The 11,436-nt window shown below is 38.4% G+C and overlaps 1 protein-coding gene across 1 annotated transcript; it reads left to right on the forward strand.

Annotated features, from left to right (window-relative positions):
- Nucleotides 1–389: 389 nt before the first annotated feature.
- Nucleotides 390–4,289, forward strand: LOC133266683 (H/ACA ribonucleoprotein complex non-core subunit NAF1-like). Its single transcript, XM_061448152.1, has 2 exons — nt 390–425; nt 3,801–4,289. Exons 1-2 carry the CDS (start codon nt 390–392, stop codon nt 4,287–4,289), a joined length of 525 nt encoding a protein of 174 aa, XP_061304136.1.
- Nucleotides 4,290–11,436: the final 7,147 nt, after the last annotated feature.

Raw genomic sequence — 11,436 nt, forward strand, 5'->3', positions numbered from 1 at the left:
GAACAAGAGAAAAAAGTCCTCTTTAAGGGGAAAAAAAAAAGAAAAAAAGGCACAAGGGATGCATAGGTAAAGAAGCAGAGGCTTGAGTCATTGTAGAAAACCACAGTGAAGAAATGAAAGGAAGACATTTGAGGAAAAAAAAAGTAATTGTGGGAGCTTGCGAGTGGAAGTAAAGAGCAAATATAAGGCTAGGTGGGGAAGGAAAATACCAGGTTTTAGTAAGAGGAAGAAGAGAGTAAAAACAATTTAGAGAGGAAATTGGAATTTAAGAGAAGTGAATGAGAAGTGTGTCAGAAAAGAAAGAAGCAATAGAAATATACACATGGAAGTGGAGCAGCCTAGGATAAACGTCTGGAGGGAAGAAGGTATTAGTGGTGCTGGGACACAGCATGAGTGTCAGATTGCACAGTAGGAGAGAAACAAATGTAAGTGTATTTGTACTTGAGGAGCTGGAAAATGGAATTTGTGAGCTTACAGAGTTAATAAGAAATCTCTCACACAATGTAATAAGCAAAATTGTTCTATCCTGCACATTTTATTATGGATCATATGCTCTTCTAAAATCACCAGTATTGTGATCCTCCCACACTCACAAAAGAAGAAAAGGGCTAACTGCATTTCTTGAATCAACGTGTTTTAGGGTTGTGAAGAATTTAAAGGCAAGCAATAAAAAAAAACAAAAGGCTTTTTTTTTTGTGAATGTTAAAATAATTCTGAATTATAGTTTACTCTATTAAAATTCATTGAATCATCTGACCATCACCTGTTCACAATTTTAAAATTAAATGTCACAGTAGCATTTGGCCCTTCTCAAGTTAGACGTCAAAGATGTCAGAATGTAACAGGATAAAAGAGCATTTCAATCAAATATGCAAAGAAATCATATAGACAAAGTACTTACCTATTAGATCCAGTACCACAATCCTTATGTACTTTTCATGAGGAATATTCCCTTAAGTAGAATAACAGCTTGGGCAGTATCTTTTTTTAAATTTTTACATTTTAAATTTTTATCATCGTTATAGATTATTCTTTGCTAGTAATTTTTATTGTCATTGTATTTAGTTGCTTTACTTAAATTCATAACTGTTGTCTAAGTTATAAAATGTCAAAGAATTGTCAGTGATGTTTTATTTTTTTTTCTTCTTACTAGTAATAATCATAATGGAATATGATATACTTTCCAGCTCTTGTTTAATAGACTGTCAATTACATTGGAATTGTTCTTCAATGATAAAAAGAAAATAAAATTTCATTTTAATGGGCTAAGATATTCAAATGTATTTTGATGAATGAGGAGTATGCTGATGGCAATTACACAGTCTAATTAGATCATGCAGATGCCATAACCAGACTGCATGATACGTACTGGTGCCATTTTTACATTGCTAGTACTGCTTTAATTTATGGATAAGAAAGAAATATCATATGTCAATTCAGCATACAATAATACACCATGTACAGTATGCTTCCTTTATCTGTTCAAAGACAAGAATTATTTTAAGATACATATAATCTAGTGTCATGGTTTAAACCCAGTCAGGCAACTCGTTCACTCACTTCCACCCCTTTTCTTTCCCTCCCCCTACTCCCGGAGGGACAGAGAGGAGAATCAAAAGAATGCAACTCCCATAGGTTGAGATAAGAACAGTTTAGTAACTAAGGTATAACACAAATCACTACTGCTACCACCAATGATAATAATGATAAAGGGATAACAAGGGAAGAGAATACAACACCTCACCACCAGCCGACCAATAACTCGCCCCCCCCCCCCCCCCTTCAGCCCGACCAAGCACCGACTGATACCTCCTCCAACCCTGCAGTCTACCAGCCCTTCTGGGTAACTCTCAGTTACATGCTGGGCATGACGTGCTGTGGTATGGAATACCTCTTTGGTCAGTTTGGGTCAGGTGTCCTGTCTCTGCTTCCTCCCGGCTTCCCCTCCTCCCTGGCAGTGCATGAGGCTCACAAAGTCCTTGGCCAGACCAAAACATCATTGTTATCAGCTCTGTTCCCAGGCCAGAAGTCAAAACACTGCAATGCACCAGGAACCAAGAAGGAGAAAAATGACTGCTACTGCTGAGACCAGGACATCTAGAAATCAATTAAATAGCAAAAGTTTCCAGGATAAGTATTGATTTTTTAACGCTTCTGGACAAAGTGAAAATAAAAACTGAGAACTTTGTTTGAAAGATACAGAAACTCATGTGGATTTAAAAAAATGTGTGAGTCTAAACCTTAAAATGACTATTTGAATAAAATGTTTAACCTGTATGTTTTGCCAACTCAAACTATAAAGATGTTTTCTTACTAATAATTATATATATATATATATGCAATTCCCTGCAACACTTACATTCACTCACTAAAGACACACACAGATATTTACATGCCCAGTTTGCTGGTTTATTGTGGTGTTTGTTTGTCTTTTTAAATCAAAAGAACACGTGACTTCTTTTTAAAGATTTTCAGAGATCTGGACCATAGCAGCTTAAATGTAAAATCTCTTATATCCCACAAGAACTCTTGAATAGGCTCTCCTACCTTTTCACTTCTGGTGTAGTTTAAAAAAATGCCTCAGAGCTTGAATAGTCCTCTTTCAGCTGTAACTTCTATATATTATAGAAGTCTCAGATTTTTCTTTAATTAATTTTATGATTTGCATTATCATTTTGAAAAAAAAAAAAAAAAGAAGTAACTAGGGAAACTGTAAAATATCCTACTGTGCTATAAGGCACAAATAGACAAGCTCAAGACTACAGTGAAGCACTTACAAATAGTTTTACGAAGACAAATGATTACTTCATACAACATTTAAGCTTGTAGTTATGTTCCCTTGTTGCATGCAGGAGGAAAGGAATAAGTAAAGATTCTGTTCTTATCCTCCAATTACATGATACAGATGCTGAAGACAGCCCTTTGAGTCATATTAATTGTCTGTTGAATTGATACTTAGCTAAAGGCTTAAATGATGTATTCTAAATTAACACTGCTTCTTAGACTTTTTTGTAACTAGTGTAATGATTTAAAGGTCAGTTCATATGAGATGTGTAATTTTCATTTGATTTAATGACTCTTGGTCCTCAAAAGCTTGACCTCTAGTATATTTAAAAGAAAATAATGCTTTCAGTGTCTACTAGTAGAGTTAATCTATTTACTTGAACTGTGACAACTCATTTTTCTCTGCATCCTCTCAGCAAGAATGTGGTCATTACAATGTTTACTGCAAATGGATATTCTACTACACAGTTTGTGCTCTTCCAGCTGAGTTATGAGGAAAATGCACAACTCACAAACCTATGCTCTCTCAGTTGGAAGTTTGTTAGCTGTCAGCAGAAACTTAATGATACCTGCCTCAGTCTCATGGCTGCTAATGAAATGGCCCGATTTCTGCATTGGAGAAGCATAGCTCAGGCCAAGCTAACTTCTATATGCAGTGTAATTTTTTGAAAAAATATACAACAGAAAGCAGTCAGATGAGCTGTAGTAGAGAAAGAAATCAAGAAGGAGAGCAAATATATACCTTATTATTAACCAGTATTTTGACAGAGCCTAGTGCTTTCCAGTGAGAATACAATGACTGAAGTTCTGTAGACTTTACTAACATGGGTGTCCTGGTTTTGGTTGGGATAGAGTTAATTGTCTTCCCAATAGCTGATACAGTGCTGTGTTTCAGCTTTAGACTGAGAAAAATGCTGATAACACACTGATGTATTAGTTGTTGCTAAGCAATGCTTCAAGCCGGAAGTAGCATGGGCCCAGGGGTGGGCTTGAGTGCCGTGTGAGGGGGTATGTAGGTGCTGCTGGAGGTGGTGTCGCAGTTGGAGAGCCTGGCGTTTGGGCCCGGCACTGCCGAGCCTCTGCCAGCCAGCGCAGGGGATGCGCTGAGTCCCCCAAGCCCCCGGGACGGCGGTAGGGAAGACCAGGCTCTGCCGCCTCCAGCGGAAGGAGCGTGCTATTCGCCACCGCCTGCAATCCCCAGCAGGCCTCCTGCAGCTGTCCCCTCATCAGACTCGGACAGTGATACAGATTCAGGTAGTTCATCAACTACATCTTCTTCGTTTTCACTTTCATCAGTGTCTGATGAAGATGATAATTCAAATTTGAAGGATAACAGATCTTACTGTATTAAAATAAAAGATGAGTTGCCTATTGATGACCTGCCTCCTGTTGAAGACTTAACAATCATTCTTCCTGATGATATTGAACTGAAGCTCTTTGGGACAGTTTCCAGCATCCCTGAGCAGCTAGTAATAATTGAATCACTTCTTTTTTTGTTTGTCTGATAGGCTGAGAAAGTTGGGGCTGTTCAGCCTGGAGAAGAGAAGGCTGTGTGGAGACCTCATAGCAGCCTTCCAGTATCTGAAGGGGGGCTATAGGGATGCTGGGGATGGGCTCTTCATTAGGGACTGTAGTGATAGGACAAGGGGTAATGGTTTCAAACTTAAACAGGGGAAGTCTAGATTGGATATAAGGAGGAAGTCCTTTACTGTAAGGGTGGTGAGGCACTGGAATGGATTGCCCAGGGAAGTTGTGAATGCTCCTTCCTGGTGGTGTTCAAGGCCAGGTTGGACAAAGCCTTGGGTGACAGGGTTTAGTGTGAGGTGTCCCTGCCCATGGCAGGGGTGTTGGAACTAGATGATCTTAAGTTCCTTTCCAACCCTAACTATTCTATGATCAAGGACTTTTCAGTCATGCTCTGCCAGTGAGGAGTTGCACAAGAAGCCATGAGAAAGCAGGGACAGGACACCTGACCCAAGCAAGCCAAAATATGTATTTGAAACATATTTTTCTAGATTTCCACGTCCTATCATATTGGGTTTGCACAGCTTTCTCTGGTCTACTGCTTGTGTGCACCCTTGGTCCTTTTGAGAGTTCAACATTTCAAATCCATTTTGAAGTTGGCTGATCATGGGATGCAATTCCACATTCACTCAGGCTTTTATAGATACGTGCATCTAAGCCAGCTGTATAGCAATAAACTATTGGCTCGAATCATTCCAGTTAGTAATCTAAAGCAAGCTTTAAAAATAGCTCTTGCACAGCTACATAAAGCCATAGATTTCTATTCTTGGTTACTTTGAGAACATCTCATCTTGTACAAAAATTTCATGCTTTCATAAAATATTGTTACCCTGTGTAACAGTTCACTGTTTATCAGATATTCTTCAGTAACACTGAATTAAAATTACTTGTTATGGCAATGATTAGAGTATTCTATCCTCTGTTTTGCTTTAATTGTTTTTTGTGCTCTCAGTTGAAGCCTACTGTCGTGGTTTAAACCCAGTCAGGTAATTAGTTCGCTCACTTCCCCCCCCCCTTTCTTGCCCTCCCCCTGCTCTCGGAGGGACAGAGAGGAGAATCGAAAAGAATGCAACTCCCACGGGTTGAGATAAGAACAGTTTAGTAACCAAGGTATAACACAAATCACTACTGCTACCACCAATGATAATAATGATAAAGGAAATAACAAGGGAAGAGAATACAACACCTCAGCACCAGCGAACCGATAACTCGCCCCCCAAGCCCGACCAAGCTCCGACCGATACCTCCTCCAACCCTGCAGTCTCCCAGCCCTTCTGGCTCACTCCCAGTTTCATCCTGGGCATGACGTGCTGTGGTATGGAATACCTCTTTGGTCAGTTTGGGTCAGGTGTCCTGTCTCTGCTTCCTCCTGGCTTCCCCTCCTCCCTGGCAGAGCATGAGGCTCACAAAGTCCTTGGCCAAACCAAAACATCATTGTTATCAGCTCTGTTCCCAGGCCAAAGTCAAAACACTGCACTGCACCAGCTACCAAGAAGGAGAAACATGACTGCTACCGCTGAACCCAGGACACCTACCACCTGAAGGGAGACAGAATATCCTTTCTTTAACCTTGAAGTTATAGTACAAGAAAAGAGACTTCTGACTAGAGAACACTTCAGGCTAAATCCTAGTTTTAAATGATTCTCCTTTTGTAACTGAACTTACATGTGAGAAAATACAGTCTTGTTAGCTGATGCGGCTACACAAGCTAAATTTTCTACTGGTAACAAAATGCTGTATATTATGTTTAACAAGTATTGTTGAAATGAGAAAACTGATGTTAACGTTAAGATTTTGTAGAGAATCCAGGTTTTAATTTCATCCTATGACATCCTTGTCTCCAATTGGAGAGACACCAATTTGATAGATGGACCACTCGGTGGATAAAGAACTGGCTGGATGGCCACATTCAAAGAATTGTGGTCAGTGGCTCAATGTCCATCTGGAGACCAGTAACAAGTGGTGTCCCTCAGGGATTGGTATTGGGACCTGTCTTCTTCAACAACCTTCTTGGTGACATGGACAGTGGGATTGAGTGCACCCTGAGCAAGTTTGCTGATGACACCAAGCTGTGGGGTTCAGTTGATACCCTGGAGGGAAGGAATGCCATCCAGAGGGACCTTGACACACTTGTAACATGGCCTGATGCCAAACCTATGAAATTCAACCAAGCTAAGTGCAAGGTTGATCCAAGCTGGATCAGGGCAACCCCAGGCACAGCTACAGGTTGGGCAGAGAAGAGATTCAGAGCAGCCCTGCGGAGAAAGACTTGGCAGTGTTGGTTGGTGAGAAAATGAACATGAGCCAGCAGTGTGCGCTTGCACCCCAGAAAGCCAACTCCATCCTGGGCTGCATCAAAAGGAGCTTGACCAGCAGGTCAAAGGAGGTGGTCCTGCCCCTCTACTCTGCTCTCGTGAGACCTCACTTGGAGTATTGTGTGCAGCTCTGGTGTCCTCAACATAAAAAGGACATGGAACTGTTGGAACAAGTCCAGAGGAGGGCCCCCAAGTCCTTCTCCACAGAGCTGCTCTGAATCTCGTCTCTGCCCAAAGCAAAAAGGGTACAATAGTGATTTTTTATATCATTATTTTCAGATGAAAACAAATGCCATTAACTGCTGAAATTCAACATGGAACCTCAATTCCAACATCAGAAAAGAATTTGCAGGGTTAATTGAAGAACACTGCTACTAGAATATTAATAATTTTTGTCGTATGTCACAAATAAGGTAAGTTGTAGGACAAGATAATGGAATGGCAAAACCCTACAATCAATAAATTAGGAAAGTGAAATTCACACAGTGGCATTTTAGCTGTCTCATATCAGTTCGAAATAACATTAAGGCTAGGAAAGAAACTAGTTCAGTTTTGAAGTTGAAATATGATAAACACTGTAGGAAGAAAAGTTTTAGAGACACGAACTTATGGCAGAAGCTTTTTCCTAGGGATAGTGTACATCAAGATTCTAAAGCACAATTTCACAATGTTTGATCTGATAAGAGAGAAGCTTCTGAAGTCTTGAGAAAAATTACTGAATTACTGATTAATACTCTTTTTAAATAGTAATTTTAAGTGTATTTCAGCATATAGTCCAAACACTACTATAGTCTGTTCCTATTGTAAGTGCTTAATGCAAGTCCCAAGACTATTTCAGAGAGAACTTTGCAAAAGCAAATAAAGAAATCTTAAATTACTTTGAGAGAGTATATAGGTGGAATTTGAAGAAAAACCTTTAACATTAGAAATAAATTATCTACTTCAAGATAGTGATAGATAAACATTGGGTTTTTTTTGGTTGCATTGACATTTGACAGTGGGATTTTGTAGAAGGGTCAGCATATTTGTGGTGTTTAGCCATAGTTTATATATTTTATTTAATCTATATGCCAAGCTTATCTAATTGCTATGCACTGTCACTGTTAAAAATATCTTTCCTGAAAGATTATTTACTCCTGCTACCCTACTCCTGCTTTGGATTGAAATGTAAATGAACCATATCTGTAGTTTTAAGTTCACCAGTCAAACCTGAGACAGACTGATTGCAAATAAAAGTAAATTAATCTCCTGCCACTTTTCAGTGTAGTGATCAAAAGTCAAATAATATATATATGTGTGTGTATGTTTGTGTGTATGTTTGTATGTATGTATGTATGCACATGTGCAGCTTGCCATGCCCACCTTAGTCATCTCATTCTTTGGTCTATTGGATAGGTCACTGATAATTGTTCCATGACAGATTTCAAAATTGCATGTAAAATGCGATCTAGGAAATCACGCTTTTTAACCTAATAATGTTACATGCTAGTATATCATTTTAAACACTTTTGTTGTCTAGCAAATGGAGGCAAATGAGCAATTTAACAAAACATTAAAATATTTTGTGCATTATGGTTCACTTCATCTGTAAATTGAAATGTCAGAACTTTTTCTATTCCACATGTTCAAAAATCACTATGTATTTATTTTATCTCTTTACAAGCTAAAAAGCAGCATATTTTTGAGTGAGGAAGAGATATTGGGATGTAATGAAATAATTGTTCAAGCTATCTCTGCAGTTTCACGTATTTGGCAATCTTTGTAGTTTTTCTATGTCTTTCCTTCTGATTTTATATCTTTACTGATATTAGTTGAATATGTTGTAAAAACCCTGCAGAATTCTGTTTATGAATTCTGATTAAGATTATTAATGTTTTGTATGGATCTACACCAGGTTGCTGTCAGCAGTTTTACTTTGTTGCTTTTTTCAACCCAATATTAAAAAGCATCTCATAAAGGGGACAGTTCAGAGCTAGCAGGTCTATCGCTTTAAGGGCTCCATTGCTGACCTGTAATTTTTCTAACCAACAAGCTGTCTCCGTTTAAGAAAAAACTGGTTTGTCAAAGGGAGATTGGTGACAAATTGATTAGTTCCAGTAGTGATTCCAATCAGGTTTCCTGTTAAGGAGAGCGAGAGGAAAGTCAAAAAAGAATGAAAGTGGAGCTCTGTGATTTTTCAGTCGTGTTCAGCAAATAAGGCTGAGGAAGACCATCTGCATCCAGAAACAGAAATGGGGGAGGGATCCCTAGAATAGCCACAACACAACTGCATACACTATTGAGCATGAAGGCTTTTGTCATTAAAAGGTCTTGTATCAGGCAAAAGAGAATAAATATGTTGCATTCCTTACTAGCAGCCTATCACTTGGCTACTGTTACTCAGCCATATTTACCCCATTGATCGTGTACCTTTATTCACTCGGTTTCCAGATAAGACTAGGTGATGTTTGGTTTAAATGAGTGACAATGGTGCTACATATGTTGAAAGTCCATTATAATTAGGTTATAATTTGAGTTAACCTGCTGCCTTCTTTGTTTTGGTTCTTAGAGATAAATTATTTTTTTCCCACACACATTTCCTAACCCATCTTCCAGCTCCTTCCACTTTCAGTTCTCCTCCTTATCTATCTCCTTGCTAGACCTCCTGTTGGTCTAGGATCTGTAAACCAATATGCACCAAACATCATCAAACGAGTGAGTACAACAGTCGTCTCAATCCTGGAATAATATTCTGACAGATCATAAATAGTGGTATAGGCAGAAAAACTAATTTGCATTGATTTGTCATATAGTGAGTAGCCAAATTAAGTGTATAATAAGTGAGCAAGAGATGTTGTAGCAGGAAATGCAGCTGACAGGAGGAGGTGAAATAATTTTCTGAAAGAAGAGAAAATTTTTTACCCACTTATCTCCATTTTTCCATCATCTGCAACTGTACAATCCAATTTATAGCTGAAGTTACTGCTTGATATCCCAGTTTTACTACAAAAATAAGTGATCTTTTTTTCTTTTTAGATGCCATATTTGATCAATACTGAATGGAAATGTTTTGTGGAGCTTTGGAAATGTGAAATCTTCACAACTTTTTCTCTACTTTTACACAAGCCCTTTTTTTCATTTTTAGTGCTTTCATTGTTGCTTTTATGTACATTATTTTTTTAAATTTAGAGAGTCATTTCATACAGTCTCTGGGATAAATTGATATAAGTAGACACTTGACATTTATGATTGTAGATTTAACAGACAAACCCACAATCTCTACAATTGAAGACACAGTAAATAAAGAAACACAGGAATAAAATGCAAATTCTAATTCTTCCTGATTCTGAGTTTGTAGTGAGTAGACCCTGATCAGTGGTCAAACACCTGTGGTGACTCTTGCTCACTCCCACTCCCTTGGGATGGGGAGAAAAATCGAAGGAAGGTGATAGAACTTATGGACTGAGATAAAGAGTTTAGTCAAGAAAGCAAAAGCTGTGTTTGCAAGGAAAGCAAAATAAGGAAGTTATTCAGTACTTCCCATCAGCAGGCATTTTTTAGGAAGCAGGGCCTCAGCACCTAAATATTGCTTGGGAAAAGAGCATAGCTGTGAATGTCCATTTTTTCACCTTTCCCTGAGCTTTTGCTACTCTGCACAGTGTCATATGGTTTGGGACATCCCTTTAGGCAATTTGGGTCAGCTGTTCCAGCTGTGTTCCCCCTCCTAGTCTCTTATGCCCCAGTTTGCTTGGTGGGAGGGGGTGGGAGAAGAAATAGGAAGACAGAAAGCTTTGATGCTGTGGAAACACTGTTGAGCTAAAACACTGGTGTGTTACTAACACTGTTTTAGCCACAAATGGAAAGTGCAGCACCATATGAAAAAACTTAATTCCACCCCAGCCAGACCAGGTACAGAATAGCCTGTGTGTTGAAATGCTGTACCTGTATACTTATACTGGTCAGTGTTCATGAACACAGAAACAGGAAGACTGTGTTAAAAGACGTGGGGAAAACTGTAAATTTTTACTCCTTCCAAGTAAACTATTCAGAAATTTTATGCATTTTTTTAAAAAGGTATTAAACATACCCTTGTTGTGTGTTTTGCAATGCAGGATTTAATTTTGTAAATAGCAGCATCATTACTGCATACATTTATGTAGCATTTTCCAATTCAAGTTATGTTCTGCCTTGACCTTGCTAGGTGTGTTGGAATTTGCCAGCCAGCTAGCTGGCTCAGGAACCTATTAGTATTCTGAGATTAATGCATTTGTCTACTGTTCTTGGTTTCCAATTATTACTTATTACTTGTTCTCTATTCCTAATGTGTGAGAAGCAGCATTTTGACTTCTTTTCCTGAAGACCATCACAAGTTAGCTAATAATGAATGAGGGGAAGGAAAAAGAGTAACCCCCTTCAGTAAATTGACAGCTCTATTTTGTATTAACATTCCCTCATCAGAAATTGTCTATTTTAAAAGTTTATTTTAGTTCTTAGTCTGGTAGACATCAGTATTATTTCACAGAATTGTTTCTTTTACTTCTCTGATGTCTTCACAAACTTGTGAATGCAAACTTAAGATAAATTGATGTACTGAATATTGTGCTCATGTTCTGTAGAAGGAGGGTAGTTTCTTAAATTTGTAATTCCACTACACACAGAAATCATACTAAGTAAATAAATCTTCTGTGAAGCAGAACGGCATACTAGAGAGATACTTTTCGATTTCAGCATCCTCTGTAGAATCTTTGAATTTCCTTGACTAATATAAATTCTGTTTTTTTATTAGTGACAATTAGCCATAACTAGCTTTTGTGACACCTGTTCATTGGGGTTT

The sequence above is a fragment of the Pezoporus flaviventris genome, unplaced genomic scaffold (genome assembly GCF_033815535.1).
Source record: "Pezoporus flaviventris isolate CSIRO_AGI_PZ_B2104156 unplaced genomic scaffold, CSIRO_AGI_Pfla_v1 ptg000007l, whole genome shotgun sequence".
Taxonomy (NCBI): Eukaryota; Metazoa; Chordata; class Aves; order Psittaciformes; family Psittacidae; genus Pezoporus; species Pezoporus flaviventris.

Coding starts and splice junctions, on each gene's coding strand:
- LOC133266683 (XM_061448152.1), top strand. CDS start 390: ATGAGTGTCAGATTGCACAGTAGGAGAGAAACAAAT. Junction 426..3,800: donor ACAGTAGGAGAGAAACAAAT/GTAAGTGTATTT, acceptor GGGGGTATGTAG/GTGCTGCTGGAGGTGGTGTC.